This window comes from Urocitellus parryii, chromosome 5 (genome assembly GCF_045843805.1).
Source record: "Urocitellus parryii isolate mUroPar1 chromosome 5, mUroPar1.hap1, whole genome shotgun sequence".
In the NCBI taxonomy this organism is placed as follows: Eukaryota; Metazoa; Chordata; class Mammalia; order Rodentia; family Sciuridae; genus Urocitellus; species Urocitellus parryii.
The window spans coordinates 203898457-203914676 of NC_135535.1; the positions used below are offsets into that span (position 1 = coordinate 203898457).

Below are 16220 nucleotides of genomic sequence, written 5' to 3' on the forward strand. Positions count from 1 at the left end.
AAGCCAGCCTTAGCAACTGTCTCAAAGCAAAAAGTAGAAAGGGCTGGGGATGTGGCTCAGTGGTTAAGCATCGCTGGGCTCAATCCCCAGTCCCATACCAACAGTTTCAACATCAAGCAGGGGTGGCAGTCAAATGGCAGTGCAGCCACCTGGGACTTGAGTGGGGAATATAGATGACAAACACTTATCCTTAGGCTGATCTTATCCTATAGAAGGACATCTGAAACAAAACAGACCCCCCATCTTCTGAATGGATAGTGTTTCTACTCAGCGAAGTCCAAGATTGGCTTATACAAGTGAAAACTCAAGAGGAAAAAACACACTCGATAAATTCAAATGACCGACTTTCAATTTCTAAAGTCACATTTTCTCAACTTTTAAGGGAATCTTAAAAACCAAGGCTCCGGGTGGCATAGACTGCCCCCCCCCACACGTACTCACACCTGCTGTGAGCAAAGCGTGGCCCTGGGGGACAGATACCAAGGGGTCACTGCTCCTGCCCTTGGGAACCCAGACCTGGCCCCAAGGCCTGAGCTTTCAAATGCTTTGTATCCTGAAGGCTCTTCTGAAGGACTCCAGGCAATGGGGCGGATGGTTGCTGACTCCCAGGGACAGCCCACACCCCAGCGGACCTTCCTGGCCCCGCCTGGCTTCCAGACCCAGGGCAGAGAGGCCTGCAGGAGGACCACTCCTCTGAGAGGTGCTGAGGGCAGACTGTCCCAGGGCATGGAGGTCCTGAGAGGAAGGAGGGCTGCCTGGGAGAGCCGGAGGCGAGGCCCGGGAGCACAACTCCGCCTGAGAATGGCAGGTAGGGGCCAAAGCCCCCGGGCTGGGCCCAGGGAGGTGGCCCAGGTTGAAGGCCCTGCGAGGAGCTGCTGTGCATGGAGAGGGCCCAGGAGAGAGGCCACTCCCGACTCCTGAGAGCAGAGCTCTGGAACCCGGGCTCTGGCTTTCTTCCCAAAACCAGCAAACATCCCAGCCAGCCTGACCTTCAGAGTCCATCAGACCCGGGGCTTCGCTTTGCAGCAGCAAATGAGAGACCGTGACTTCCTGAGACCACACACCCACCGGAGGGCACTGCCAGCCCTGGAGGCCAGAGCTCTTCTTAGAGTCTGTGGTGCCTGACGGAGAAGGACTGCAGGGAGGACGGAGGCCTGCGTAAAGGCTGGAGACCGTGCGGTGGCCCTGCACACTCCAAGCTCCACACTGCTGATGAGCCTGAGGCTCCGTGGCACCCAGTGCCAGGGCTCAGCTTCCAGGTCAGGCGTGGCAGAGACCCCACAAATCCACCATTTCCTGAGCAGATGTGGAGCCGTTGACCTTCTGAAGTGCAGGGGTAGGAAAGGGGTGGGGTGGGGTTACAATTTTAAATGTTTTATAGCTGCACCTACAGCTCTAATGCTGAGGGGTGGATTTTCTTAGGAAGGGCTTGGCTGAGAGCTGTGTGGCCCAACATATAGCCTCCAACCACAAATGGCCACTCAAAGTTAAATTTAGATTAATTAGAATTACATAACACGAGAAGATCCTGGTCCTCAGTCTCACCAGCCAACGTTCAGGTGCTCGGCATCCCCCCGGAGCTAACAGCTACCACATTAGATAGCACAGAACAGAGCATGTCCACCATCTCAGGAAGTTCTGTTGGACAACACGGGTTTACAGCAGGAGTCGATGATGCCCCAGCCTGTGGGCCAGATCCAGCTGCCACCTGTTGTAGTAAATAAGGTGCACTGGACCACAGCCATGTCCACTCATTGATGTATGTGCACATTCAGAGCCGAGCACTTACACAGAGACCACACGTCTGGCACAGCCTCCCATCCTGATGATGTCACCCATATCAGAAGTCAGCCAAGTCCTGGTGCAGATCATACAAAGCTGCATGAGGACTTTACTGCAGAGACACTCACTGGCATCTGTAGGAGGCACTTGTGTGTCCCCACCACTTGTCTGTCCTGGGAACGGGGTGGGGAACATAGAGCTATCAGTGCCATTGCTGTTTTACAGGGTCCAGGTGGCATCTCTTCTAGGTGACTGACCTCAGAGACAGGCAATGGCGGTAGCATATGGGTGGCCACAAGACCACCCAGAAAAGGCACACCGGGAGACTCTTACCATTTGTTTTCTTTATTTTTTCCCATTCTTCCCAGATCAATGAGGCAGCAACACGAATAAAAAGTGACACATAGCTGTTTGCTTGTTGATAACCCAATAACCCCCCCCACACACACACTCTGAGGCTCCACAGGTAAGCCTCGGGGTTTCTCAGGGACTTCGTCTTAGGTGGAAGACCTGCATTCCACACATCAAAAGTATCTCCCAGACAGGTCAGCTGGGGAGGCTGAGAGCGGGAGCAGAGAGAGGCTGGGAGGCCGACCTTCTCCTGCTGTTTGCAAGTCCCAGCAGACCACAGAGGAGACCAGACTAACTCATTCGGCACCTCTGGAAGGCCGGCACCTCTGGTTCTCCTCCGCCCCAGATACTGCCCCCATGCCTGCTGGGCCAGCAGGGAGTTGGGGGCTTGGGGCCCAGTTTGCACGCGACAAGCCCAGTGCTGCCTGGCTCCCAGCAAGCACTTCTGTCCCCTTTTGTGGACACAATCTTTGCTGAAAAGGGATACTGGGCTGACCCCGAGGCCCACTGATGTTCACTTGGTAATGTCCCTATTGTCGTCAGAGTGCAGCATTTTTTTGTAGCAGCTCGAAATGTCCTGGGGCCAGCCAGAGAGGGCGGGTTCTCTAAGGGCACCCAAGAGCATCTCGAATGGTAGCACTGGGGATGGGCAGGCTCCAGGAGGGCTGCAACATCAGCTGTGCCAATCGCAAATGCAGAGGAAACTCCTGCTGTCACGCGAGCGGGGAAGCCCTGGCCCCTCGACACGCAGCCCAGCCGGGAGGCCCTGAACCCAGAGTGGCTCCCTCCGCTCCTGGGGTTCACTTGGCGAATTCTGCCCCCTCCAGCCCTTCTTTGCTGCTCTGTCCAAGGTATTTGGAAAAATGGGAACAAAGGAAAGAAAATATCCTAAGCCTCCAGCATCGGATCAATCTCCAATGCACCCCCCGCCCCCCCAGACGCTTCTTGAATTACAGAGAAAACAGCTTGAGCGAGTCTTCTACAGGCTACTACTAGGTGGGTTTCCTTGCCAGAGTCTGGGACGAGTCTCAGCCGTCCAGGAGGGTCACCCGTGCTGCCGTCTCCTTCTCCCCCGCAGCCTTGGCCGCCGGGCAGGCAGGCTGACAGGCTGCTTCCCAAACTTCTCCATGATCTCCCTGATCCTGGCCAGGTTGGTCTTGCTGAGCGCGAAGTCGCACCGCGTGGCCCCCATGTCGTAGCCGACCATGCAGTTCTTGGTGGAGGTGGTGAAGCCCTCGGCCTTGGCCGTGACCACGTACTCGCCAGGGTTCAGGAGGCGCCAGTAATCCCCATCGCTGGCTGGGAAGAGAAACCAGGGCGGAGGCTCAGAGCAGTTCTTTTCTAACACAAATACCAGCGGCCTGTTCCAAGACTGCCCCCCGTAGAGGCCTCTGAGCCCAGCCAGAACCCAGCCTGCGGAGCAAGCCCTAGTGCATGCTGGAGGCCAAGACCTCTCCCTCCACTGGAAGCTGCCATAATGGGTTTAACAGGAAGGGGCTTGGGATGCACGATATCCCCAATGATCCTGACCACTCCTCTCTCTGTGGCAGTACAAGCCATTCGTTATGAACGCCATCAGGCCTCCTGATGCCCTTGGCATGGCTACAAACACAGGAAAACCATTTCTAAAAGGGCTGGGGTTCTTCACTTCTGAAAAGAGAAATGGACTCACCCGGAGGGCCTGGTACCTGCGGCCACTCCACAGCCACCGTTCCATGGCTGGGGCTGAGGGAGACAGAGCCGGGTCCTCACACACAGCTGCCATGAGGCAGAGACGCCCTGAGCTCACAAGCTGTGGCTGGACCCAAGGTGGAACCCTGACCCCAGTTAGGCCACTTACCAGCAGGTACTAATTGACCAGCGTCCATCCCTGGCTTCCTGTGCCTCAGGACAGCCTTTGGCAGGGGCCAGCTCAGGCCTTGACAGATCCCTGTGAGCCCCCGCTGTACTGCAGACTCCCCATATCCACCCGCTGTGCTAAGAGGGCGTCTGGCCCCCATTCCCTCATGTCTCTCCATCCCATTCAATGAGGGCACTTGGCAGAGTGCTGGACACACACTTGGAAGGACTTCCCAGCCTAGCAATGGGCCAAGACAGGAGCAGGAGGCCATCATCACCCTCAAGGACAGCGCTGGTGAAGGAGAGGAGGGTGGAGGTCCCGGGAAGGAGGGGCTTGCTCAGCTCGGCCCAGGGAGCAGTGGGAGCCAGAAGCGTCTCCAAGGGGACCTGCCTGAGCTCAGCGCCAGGAGAGCCCCAGGAATCTCTCACCTGCTGAAAAGCCAGGAAGGCATTTTGTGTTGTAGAAAACCCTGCACTTTCACAAAAGGAAGAACAGGGGAAAACGGGGAGCCACCTCCCTCCGTGTGTGTGTGTGTGTGTGTGTGTGTGTGTGTGTGTGTGTGTGTAGGGGGCACCTGGCCTCTCTCATGGAGTCCCCATGTGGCAGACCGCATGCACCTGTGGCAAACAAACACCCCTGTAATTCCCTTTTCATAACAACTTGTGCTCCGGAGAGCTCACTGCGTGGCACGGGGTGTCTTGATGACTGAGACCATAACGTGAATTCAAATCTGATGCTGCGAGTGTTGTATGTGTACAAGGGACTCGTCAGCTTAGTACTCCATAAAATCCAGCCTTCGCTCCCAGAGCTCTAGACTGGGTGTCCCAGGACAGACCTGCTAGTTACTAGCTGAGTGGCCTCACACACAGGTGTCCACCTCTCCGGGCATCACACTGCACGTGTGGGAAAGGGAATAACCCGGCAACCTCCATCATGAGTGGCCTGGAGGGTCTAAGGAGTCAGAGCAAGCCCTGTCCTTCCATGTGCCAGGTTCCCCAGGGTCTCCTCTTCTGTCTCACAGCCTCTGAGGTGCCAGGGCCTGTGTTCCCATCAGGCTGGAGGCCTGATGACTTCAGGCAGATGCTACGTCTGTCCAATAGGGAGATCAGACAAGTAGCCAGGGACTAGGAGACAGTGTCCCTGTCAGCTGAGGAGTCCCTACTCACGTGAGAGCTAAGCACTCAGCAAAACCCCGCTCAGGCCTGTGGCCCTGCCCACCTTATCGCGGCCACTGCCCACAGTGGCCACTCCAGCCACACAGCTTCTCCTTGCTCCCAGATTCTTGACTCAGTAGCTACCCTTCCCTCCAGCTGCAGTGCTGTTCCCGGCTCTTCCACATTCCCTTCTTTCCTGGCCCTGATTACGGTCTGCACTGAACTTGAAGTCTGTCCCTTACTCTCACTCGCAGGCCTCCATGAGAAGGCGCATTGCTGGGGAGAGGAGTCCCCCCTTCTTTTCTCTTGCAGCATTTCCAGTCTGGCACCTAGTAGGTGCTCAGTAAGACGTGTTGGAAGAATGAACGGAATTATCAGGAAGATGTGAACAGGAAGTGTGGCTCTGTACTCTGACAGTGTCCACTTCTGAAACCTGACCTGCTTGATTCTCACCTGGGCCGGGCAGGCGCTCTATCCCTGGGAGCTCCTGGCCAGGGGTTCCCCACCTTATCCCCAAGGTTGTTATCTCTGCTCCTACCCTTGACAACCAGAAATGAACATATACTGGATGAAATGTAGGGCACAGTGGCGGGTTCCTGTCCCCCTGAGTGAACCGCTGGTGTCAGGGGTGAACACCCCAAGCAGCCACAGTGGAGAGGGGATAAGGAGTGGCATCACTGGGCATTTGCGGACAGCAGGGGCAGCCCAGGCCCGTGAAGGTCTATCCACTAACAGGTCAGGTTGGTCTCAACTAAACAAGAACAGTCCACAGTGGAATTCCAAGTCAGGTGTTTAGCAACACGTTCATGTGCATTTCCAAAGCATCCTTGGGCGCTTGGCTCCCTGTGGAATTTGTCTGTTTATTTTATGCAAAATCCTCCTGAAACAAAACTTGTCAATAAAACTGGTCAAATAAGTGTCAGATAGAAATCAAGGCAAATTCAGAGCTTTTGTTGAGCTCCCAAAGACAGTGAGACCAATAAAATGAACAGGAGATGTAAAGTATGGAACACGCCTGTCAGGAGAACACAGTGGGAAATCGCTTATGGGGGGAATAAGAGCACGTCCCATCAGCTCATCCAAACTGCCCCTTGAATACAGGGGCTTCAAATGCAGAGCTCAGCCAGGCTTCTGTGGCCCAGGGCCTCCTCCCTCCCACTCAGTTGGAAACCCTCCCATGGCCTCCCAGGCACTAAATAGTCCAAGGAATGACCCAGACGCCTTTATGAATCGCTGTTTTAAAGGATCCCTTAAGGGATATTTAAGATACCAATCCTAGGCAGGCCCAGACCATTCATAGTGACCTCATTCATAGTGACCGCCAGCGACCCGTCTCTAGCACCTTACGGTCCTCGGTTCACATCTGTTAACTAACAGATGAACAACTGAAGGCAGAGCCTCTGTGGGGCTGCCGTGTGCAAAGTCACGAGCAATGAGGCATGAAGCCTCGGGGTCAGCAGCTGTCGGATCTGGGAAGGTTCCGAAAATATGGAGTGAATAAGTCCGAACTAAATGGGAAGAATGCAATTTACGGCCCCACAAGGCCCTCTACCACGCGGTGGCGCTTCAGACATAATTCATCCATCTACATCAGTGGCACTGAACCCAAGGCCAGGGTGGACCCCGCCTGTCCTCCTCCTATGTCCCAGGGTCTGTGTCTCCTCGCAGTTGAATGGACCACAGCTGGAGGACAGGATCCGTTGACAGCTGTGAGCGGTGACAGCCACGTGGGTTCAAGGATAGTATGTGAGAAGACAGAAGTTCCCCAGACAAAGCTGGGTGCTAAGAGGGACCGTCGGGGTGGGCGGGCTGGTGCACAGTGTCAGGTCGGGGTCACGGCTGGCTGCCCTGAGTGGTGACATCTGAGCAGCCTGGGCAGGGCTGGGGGAGGAGCCAAGGACTCCCTGGGGAAGAAGGTCCGGGCAGAAGGAGGGGCTACGGTGACAACCCTGACGCGGGCTCAGTCCAAAGGAACTGTGAGTAGCCAGGTGGAAGGAGCCGTCACCCCTGTTTGCCAGGGACTGGGGATTCCTGGAACCTGGCATCTCCAGTTTTGAACTGAGGTCTCCCAGGTGATGACCGTGCTGGGACCTGAGGGCTCGAAACCCTGACCGTGGGAGTACCTTCTTTCCACCTCACTTTCAAGTCACCAGCAGCACGGCAGCGTCCCCTGTGTGGATACTACGGAACACCTGCAGGTGACACTTCAGCCCGGCCTGGAGCAGGGACCGGAATGCCAACCCAGATCATCTCTGGAAACTCCATGGGGCCAACTCGCCTTCTGGAGCTTCTGCTTGTCACCTGAACAGGGGAAAGAATGGGCTGTCTCCCTCACAGGGATAGCACAAAAAAGAAAAGAAAGGACATGTACGGATGTTCTCAGGGAGGGGAACAGGTCACATGAGACAGCATCGTGCCACCGCTGCAGCTGAGTGACCCGGGGGACTTGGGGAGAGTCAGTCCTTTGCTCTCCTGAGACTGTGGGGTCACACCATGAATGCATTTGAAAGTGTGAGGTTAGCCGGGAGCAGCGGCACACACCTGTAATCCCAGTGGCTCAAGAGGCTGAGGCAGGAGGATGGCAAGTTTCAAAGCCAGCCTCAGCAACTTAGCGAAGCCCCAGGTCACTTAGCAGGACCCTGTCTCAACATAAAAAATAAAAAAGGACGGGGGATATGGCTCATGGTGAAGCACCCCTGCCAGGCAGGTTCAATCCCAAGAGCCAAAAAAAAAAAAAAAAAAAGAAAAAAGTGTGAGTTTACTTTGGTATTTTAGGAACTGGAAACCAAGTTTGCAAGACTGGGTATTGCAAAAGAGTTGGAACAAGATTTCAGCACTGCCTTTTAGATAGCATCTTCTAGCCCTTAGAGCATCCAAGATTCTGAATTCTCCACACTCACTAAAATGGAAGTCAATGTGTGGTCCCTCAAGAGTTAACAGCCCAGCCCCTTTGTCCTTCAGCAGATGGGAGCTGGGTCTCCCTGCTGCACTTCTTCACGTGCCTCGTCTCCTCGCCTAGTGACCAGCATTGTAAAGACAGGAGTCAATCCACGCAAAGCTATGGAGAGTGTCCAGCAGGCAGGAGATGCCAGAAAGCATGTGGGCTCACTGTGATCCTCCGCTTTACATCCGGGAGGCTGGAGTCTTCCTAAAGCACTTTGGTCATTTCCATGGTTCAACAAAAAAGCTGCATCCTCTCTGATCTGCAGTCAAGGCCAGGTTCTTGCCCCACCCCAGCTGCTCCCTGGATGCGTCCTTTCTGAAGGCTCCACCCCAGCCCCACCAGGTCCTCCATGAGCAGGAACACCCAAGTCCACAGCGTCTCCCTTTAGGGGCGCCTGCCTGCCCTATCCATCAGGGCTCATCCTGCTGACCTGGGTGCCAAGCTGCTGCACAGGCCATGACCCAGGGGAGGAGGAGCTGCTGCCTCCTCCACCTCTCAGAAACTTCCACTGCAGCCAGAAGCCAAAGGCTGCTCCAAGCCCATCCCAGAAAGCCAGAAGCAGAGGCTGAAAACCCGGCTCCCCGGGGTCGCTTGGGAAAGGGAAAGAAGGAGACTCTACTTTAGCTCTGAGCAAGGAGTTTCTGGCACTCGGGTCATGATTGGAACTGAAGTAAAGCACCTCAAGAACACAGGTATTTCTTATGGAAAGACAGTTTACAGACATTCCGCGTTACCTGTTCGGACGTCATGGTTAACGCCTTCTACGGAGATGATGGCATTTGGGATCCCCTTTCCATGTAAATCTCTCACCAGGCCTTTGATGCCGCGATGAACCTGCTCGGGACATGGGGAGACACAGTGAGCTCTGCACACTCAGCACAAGGAAGTGGCCCCAACTCCAGCCAGCCCCGTCCGTGCCAAGCAAGCACGCTCCCTGCACCAGGCCAGCCCCAGGACCCTGGCTCTGCACGGACCCAGTGCATTTTCCTGAATTCCATTTAGGGGTCCATGCACCAGAAAGTCTCCCATTAAAATTAAAATATTCCACAGACTTAAAAAACATCAGGATCCAAGAGTTCAAGACCAAGACCCACCCAAAATGAAAACTTAATGTTGATAAGACACATTTATTTGGATTTCCCTGGGCTCTGTGGACTTAATGACTGAAAAGTCAGAGAGGAAAGAAGAGAACTGAGGCCTTTCTAGAAGGGCCCACTGTGCCTGGACACCTTCTGCTCATCAGCTGTATCAGGAGACATGTCAACTCTGAACCTCCTGCCTCAAGCCCCCGGTGTAGGATGACGTGGTGATCCAAGGTGACATGCCCTCATTTTCCAAAGACATTCTTTATGCATACAACTGGGCCCAGGCTTTGTATCCACAGGAGACTCTTTGGCTAAGTCAGATCACTGCTTCAGAATGACGAGTTGCTGCAGTCAAGTCTCGAATGCAAAGGGGAAGGCGCCATCCCTCACGAATTCCCCGGGTCGGGACAGACGTGTTTTCATGGCTTCTCAAGAGAGCAGACTGGCTTGCATCTTTTATGCCAGGGAAGCTATAGGGCTGTGCTGAAGCTCCTGGGACCTCGTGGGGCAGACTGAGAGGTCAGTTCCAGGTGCAGAGGTGCAGCCACAGGCACCAGGAAGCTGGCACCCAAGCCACGGGCTGCCTGCAGCTTCTGACTCATACACAATAACCCACAGGAGGGCACCTTGTGTGCAGCCCCAGGACTGTCCTTCCTCCAGTGGGGGATAACCAGAATCTAATTGGTATGCTGGCGGAGTCCTGGGCTCACTGTGCATGCTGGCATACCCCCTGATCTCCAGGAAGTCTGCTCCTGATCTCCAGGAAGTCTGGGCCTCTTTATGATGCAGCTAGCTTTAGCGTTAGACCTGGCTGACTCACTAATGCTCCATCATGGGTGTGTCTTGAGAACACGTGGCAGGGAAGGTGTTCCAGGGGTCCAGTGAAGAAGACTCAGGGCCTCATCAGTTGCAGGACCTTGGTAAAAGTGCTTCCAGTCATCTCACGCCACACCCTGCAACAGTGACTCTGAAGGCCTGGGAGTATCATGGGCTGCACTGGACCCCCCCCACGTTTATCACGTGAAGCTTAGTGCCTCCGACTGAGGCTGTCCAATGAAGCCATGGGCCCTAATCCAGCAGGACTGGTGATCTGGACATGCACAGATGCACATGATCAGAGGAGTGACCTCCTGAGGCAGCAGAGGGCCACCATCTGCAGGCCACAGAGAGCAGCATCAGAGGAAACCACCCGCTGACCTTGCTCTTGGGCTTCCAGCTCCAGGACTGCCACTGGAGCCCCCAGTCTGTGGTATTTTCTCCTGGTGAAAGCAAACTCAGACACGGCCTGCAGGCACATCTGCTCAGACAATGTCACCCACTCCCCACACAGCCCCCGAGAGCCCTGCTCTGGCTGTACCACCAGCGTGTGGAGGAGCCCCACTAGTTTGGAGCATTCCCCCACACCCCGCCCCGGGCTCTGGCCAAGTGCAGACAGGCCAAGGTTCTGGGCAGCCCTGTGGCTGGCCAGGGTGACGGCCAGGGTGATGGCCGGATCCGGAGCACTAACTCAGCCCACGCCCTCAGCCACAGGCACAGCCCCGTCCCCGGCTGCCCCACCCCAGCCGTGCGCCCCGCCACACCTGCTCCATGAACACGATCAGCGATTCCCGGTTGTTCTCCCACTCCTCGGGCAGCTGGCTCTCGTGCGGGAACTTATCGCAGCCCACGTAGATGGACAGCTCGAAGCAGTTCGTGTGCAGGTAACTGAAGTCGTTCAGACCTGCCAAGCCAAGGGACATTCTCGCTGCACTAGGCTCCTGGTGGCAGGGGAGCCAGCAGGGGTATTCCCGAGCACTCGGAGGACGACGTCACTAAACCCAGAGGCATCGAGCACCTACCACTGACCAGCACCTGCAGGACCGAAGAAGTGAGGTCTGCAGAGAGTGGGCAGGGAGTAGGGGAAGGGCCCAGGGGAGGACACTGCCCGAGGCGGCACTGACAGAGGAATCGGGGGAGTAGGTGCTTTGATGTATTTATTTTATTAAGGTGGTTTAACCCACTCTCAGTCATGAACACTGTGGGCTTTTAAGTGTTGAATTAAATCTATCTCCACAGCCACACGGACCTCAGCTTCAGCCATTTCCTACTCTGAGCCATAAAATGGGCGTAATTCCATGCCATGTTTTACTGAGTGCCTTCTGTCATCCAGGGCCTGTCCTAGGTCCCCTACATCCCCTAGAGGGGTCACTGTATCCCCCCCACCCCCACCCAAGCGCAACAGAGGTACGCAGCAGGGCACATTTTTACACATAAGACAGTTGAGGCCACAAATGATCAGAATCGGGTCTAGAATGTGGGCCTGGGTCTGCCTGGTGACAGCCCCTGCTCGCATCTCCAGACCATGTGTCACTTCTTGTGGACTGCAGGGCCATCATGCCCACCCCACCAGCCCCAAGCAGACAACCCCCACATCCAACATGGCCACAGTAGGACTAACCAGGGAGCCAGCGGCCGCCCGGGCAGGGGACAGGCTCTGTACCAGGTTCCCGGCCTGCAGCCGCTAAGGGCCTCAGCTGGCTTAAAACGGACTGGAGCCCACTCCCCGTGGTTCTAGAGGCTGGACGTGTGCCATCAAGGTGTTTGTACTCCCCCAAAGCCTCTGGGGGCTCCCTTCCTGCCTCTCTGCTCTTGGTGGCCCAGGTGTTCCCCTCTCTCTGCCCTGTCTCTACACGGTCTCCTCTGTCCCTTGTAAGGACACTTCTCAGGGTTTAAGAGCCCATCTGGGTGACCCAGGATGACTGCATCTCGAGGCCTTTAGTGTAATCAACTTCAAAGACCATGGCCCCAATAAGGTGACATTCCCAAGTAGGGGGGCCACGGGTGAAGCCACCGCCTCACCTAATATTTGTGAAAAGCCACTCTCTACCAGATTCTGGGTTCCAATCACTCAAAAGCCAGTAGCCATGGGCTTTGGTCACCGATTGTGATAAAAGAAGGAGGGACAGGAGCGGTGGACGGCGTGGCTGTGTCAGGGAATGCGAGTCCTCCGCCAGGGCCTGGCCTGGCTGCAGACAGCTGGCCCCGTGCCCAGTCAGTTCACTCAGGCAAGTCCTCAGAGGGACTGCAGAGGGCCTCGGGGCCGGGCAGTGTCCACTAGGGTTAGCATGGCTCTCCACCGGGGGCTGGACATCTCAAGGCACACAGAGTGTCTGTGGCCACCCTCTCGGGCCTTGAGGAACTGATGGAGTGATCAGGAGACGTTTTGCAAATGTCTCTAAAGGTCGGGAAGCCTGAGCGGTAGGATGAGAAAGCAGAACTGGGGGAAGCTCAGGCCAGGCCGGCTTTGCTGCTGACGCCAGCCAGGGCCAGGCCCCGTGAGGCCGGCTCCCACAGCCAGCTTCCTCCACCTGAGCACAAGGGACGAGGCGCTGCGGCATTGGGCAGCGCTTGTCAGGCCTCCAGTGCTGGCCGGGGCAGGGGACATCCCCTGGTGTTCTCAGACTAGACCAGCTTCATGGGGGACACAGGGCCACACAGTCCTCAGAGCTCTGTGCACCTGCCTCCTTGGAGGACAAGGCACAGGACCAGAGGCCTGGGACAGGGAACCCCACGTCTATCACCGTGGTGCTCGATGCGCACCGTGCCCACGGTGGCTTTGTGAAGTTGACTGAGCCTGGCTCTCAGCTGTCCCTCCCCCATTAACCAGGAAGAACTGGACAAAAAGTGAGAGTGAGAAATCACATTTCACTAACCTACAAAGGACACGCCTGCAGACTGTCACCCTTTGCGAGGGAGGATGATTAAAAAGGCCCCAGCCACCAAGAGCTCCGTCACCAGGTCCCAGGAATAATGGGAAATATAACTGAGAGAGAAAACCACACCCCTGATGGCTGCCTAGACCCTCCTTTACTCCCGCCTGGGTCTGGGAGGTGGTTGCTCTCCTTTTATAAGTGAGATAACTGAGCCTTGGAGACTGACCGGGGTCTGCCCAGCAAGAAAGGGGTCAGGCACAGCTGACTCTGCGGGACGCTGCTGGTGGCCCGACCCCAATCCCACTGCGACCGCACCTGGCGTAGTCACCGCAGCCCCTGAACCGCTGCACTTGAAGGTCTCCCTAGGTAGGTCCTGGGGCTAAAACTGAGCGTGTGAAGTGTGACTTGCCCCTAGGGACTCTTCCTGAGAGACGGGGATTTGCAGCTCTTAAACATTTCATAGGAGGTAAAAATCATGGTGGAGACGAGAGGGAGCACCTCCACTTGGTGCACAACGGAGAAGGAGTCGGGGAGGGAGGCTCTCTGTGTTGTAAAATGGCCATGGGAACACATACTTCTACTTTTTTCTTTCCCAACGGTGGAAATATACGTGAAAATTATGTGAAGGCGAAATTTAAAGCAAAGTCAAGTCATATGAAAGCTCACTGTACAGTGAACGGAGAATAAGAAGATAATCAAAAAAGAGATTCACAGTGAATCTGCCCTGAGAGAAGAAAAGGGCAGGATGGGAACTTGCCCTGAGGGTTTCTGAGAAGCCAGACCTTGAGCAGCCCACTCCTCCACCTCCTCAAGACACCCCTCAGGGGACATCACCATCGCCACCACCATGACCACCATCATGTCAACTTTACTAATGGAAAAAATATAGGGGTCCAGAGGGGTAAACTAACTTGCTCAGGGTCACACAGCCTCTCAGTGATAGAGGTGAATTCGAATCCAGGTCTTTCTGACGTAGAGTGTTATTCAAATCCATCATTGGCTTCACCAACCTTCACAAAATCAAGAAAATACGCCACAAGAATTATGCTGGGGTCTTGTAATCCAACGCCGGGGACCTTAGGGAATATGCCATCCTTATCTCTCCTGGATTAGGAGCCAGAGCCAGGAAGCAAGGTGGACCATGTGGACCATGGGGTCCTCTGGGCTGCCAAGCAGTTCTCGAGGTTTCTGGCGGAAGCATCTCCAGGCCTGTTGGATTCTAGAAGGAACACCTCACGGTCCCCACTCTGCACACGGCTGCTTGGACCACGTGCAGTGGTGCGTCTGGAGGCCAGGCCTGCTGCCTGCAGTGGACAGCAGATTCGGTCTCTACCATGCAGGGGTCTCTGGACACACCTGCAGCCCACTCACTCCACACCGGAGCGTGGGATCAGCACCAAGCCCTTCACGGGCTCTGGCACAGCAAACCCCAAACCAGAACAGCTCTGGGTAACAGCCCAGCTCTGTGCCAGTGAGCTCGGCTTCCTCATGGGGGGGCTTTCTTTGGGGTCCAACACCACCACTAAGTCCACTTTCGCTCCTCTGTGAGCCTATAACAGTCTGCATAGCTCCGTGGCCAAGAGCAAGGTCAGACAGACCCCAGCTGACCCCTTTCTTGCTTGGCAGACCCCCACGGTCTCCGAGGCCCAGCTACCTCACTTACTATAGGAGAGTCAGCACCTCCCAGACCAGGCGGGAGCCAAGGAGGGTCTAGGCAGCCATCATTGGTGATGGCACTGAGGGTGGCCTGTGCCCTTCCTGTGGGGCCAGCCGTCTGTGAGTGCGTGGCCTGGTGATGCCCCCAGGGCCATGAGACTCACTTCCAGCGACGGTGTGCCAGGAAGCCCCGTTGACGGTGCCCTCCTCCTTCTGGAAGTCCTCTGTGTGGCACACCCTCCTCCTGGCGTCGGTCATGAGGCGGTGGGTGGAGGCGTAGGAGTAGGCCAGCCAGCGGAACACGTGGTCGTCGGGCGTGGGCGTGTGCTCCTGGGTCTTCCAGGGGGAGCGCACCATGTCGTAGGGGTAGGCCACCACCAGCTCGCCCCCCTGCAGGTTGCCACCCAGCACGAAGGGGATCTTTTCCATCCAGGCAATGACCGCTCTGGTCTCCGCGGCCACCTGTGAGCGTGGAAAACCGATGGGTACCATGAGACAGAGATGGCTTCACCCCGGCTGGCTCTCAGAACAGCCGCCTGCTCAAAAACACAGCAATCTCCTAGAATAACCTTAGAATTGCTAGAATTTCAAAATCTGTCCTGGGGAACCTGGACTTGTGAAAACAGTGGATTAAAAAAAAAAAAAAAAGGAGGGGGAAGCCAGGGAAGTGTCTGATTTCCATGGTGGGAATACTCCAGTGAACACCATTGTGCGAAGCCCCGGCTGGGTTCAGTCCACAGTACTGCAGCTACATTCCCAGACCTTTTTATTCTTTATTTTGAGACAGAATCTTGCTACGTGGCTGAGGCTGGCCTCCAGACTCCTCCTGCCCCAGCCTCCAGGGTCACTGGCAGAGTGATGATTCACTCCAACACCATTGAATCAGTTCACAGGCAGCACACTCACCCATGGCTACCAATGGCATGAGAGACCGGCACCCCGAGTGTGGCCGAGCCCCAGCCCAGGGGTCTGCTGTCTCTCTGTGCAAAGGGCCAGAGAGTAAATATCTTCAGCTTTGTGGGCCTCACAATTTCTGTCACGATTACTCAACTGTGCCCTGCGTCAGAGAAGCAGCACAGACAAAAGGCCAATGTGCACCCACAAAAAGCCATTTACCTCAGCAGCCCTGGTGGCCTGGCCCCCCCCAGGCCCGCCCACCTACTCTGTCCAGGTTCAGTCCCACGCCAGCTGCCTAGAGGTGCCAGGGAAGCATGTGTGACATCACGGGACACAACTGGCTGCACCAGAGAGCAGAACATCAGGATCCAGTGTTACAGACCACGGGATCCCAGGGGAATCCCTCAGCTTCAAGGAGACTCAAAAGACTTCAAACCCATGAAACCCATGAAACCCACGGCTTTCTGTGGATCTTGACTTGAGCAAGCCGGAGGATTAGGTGGGATGAGAGGGGCTCAGAGAGGACAGAGGAAGAGTGGAAAATGGGGAGGAAGAGAACTCACTGACCAGTGTAACAGGGGGAGTGTGAACACTGACCAGACACTGTATAATATTAAGACATTATTCACTTGACATAACAACGGTAATAGATCATGGTGCATTATTGTCTCATTATCATTCAGTTTATATAGTTGGTAAATACGGCTTTGAAAAAGAGTCCCCATTTTTTACAGATAGCTGTTGAAAAATTGATGGGTGATTGGCACAGTTTCTGGGACTCACTTCAGTCAGTGGGGAGGAAAAGAATGGAGGTGAAGG

At 55.5% G+C, this 16220-nt stretch overlaps 1 protein-coding gene across 1 annotated transcript in view; it reads right to left on the bottom strand.

The window, feature by feature from the left end:
• Positions 1–2143: 2143 nt before the first annotated feature.
• The window catches only part of Cpxm2 (carboxypeptidase X, M14 family member 2), a 95413-nt gene continuing 81336 nt past the window's right edge, over positions 2144–16220 (bottom strand). Inside the window, exons 11-14 of the mRNA XM_026384250.2 lie at positions 14669–14966; positions 10737–10876; positions 8806–8905; positions 2144–3432 (exon numbers count right to left, since the gene is read on the bottom strand). Coding sequence (XP_026240035.2) covers positions 3179–3432; positions 8806–8905; positions 10737–10876; positions 14669–14966 — 792 coding nt within the window. The 3' untranslated portion in view covers positions 2144–3178. The remainder of the gene's footprint in view (positions 3433–8805; positions 8906–10736; positions 10877–14668; positions 14967–16220) is intronic.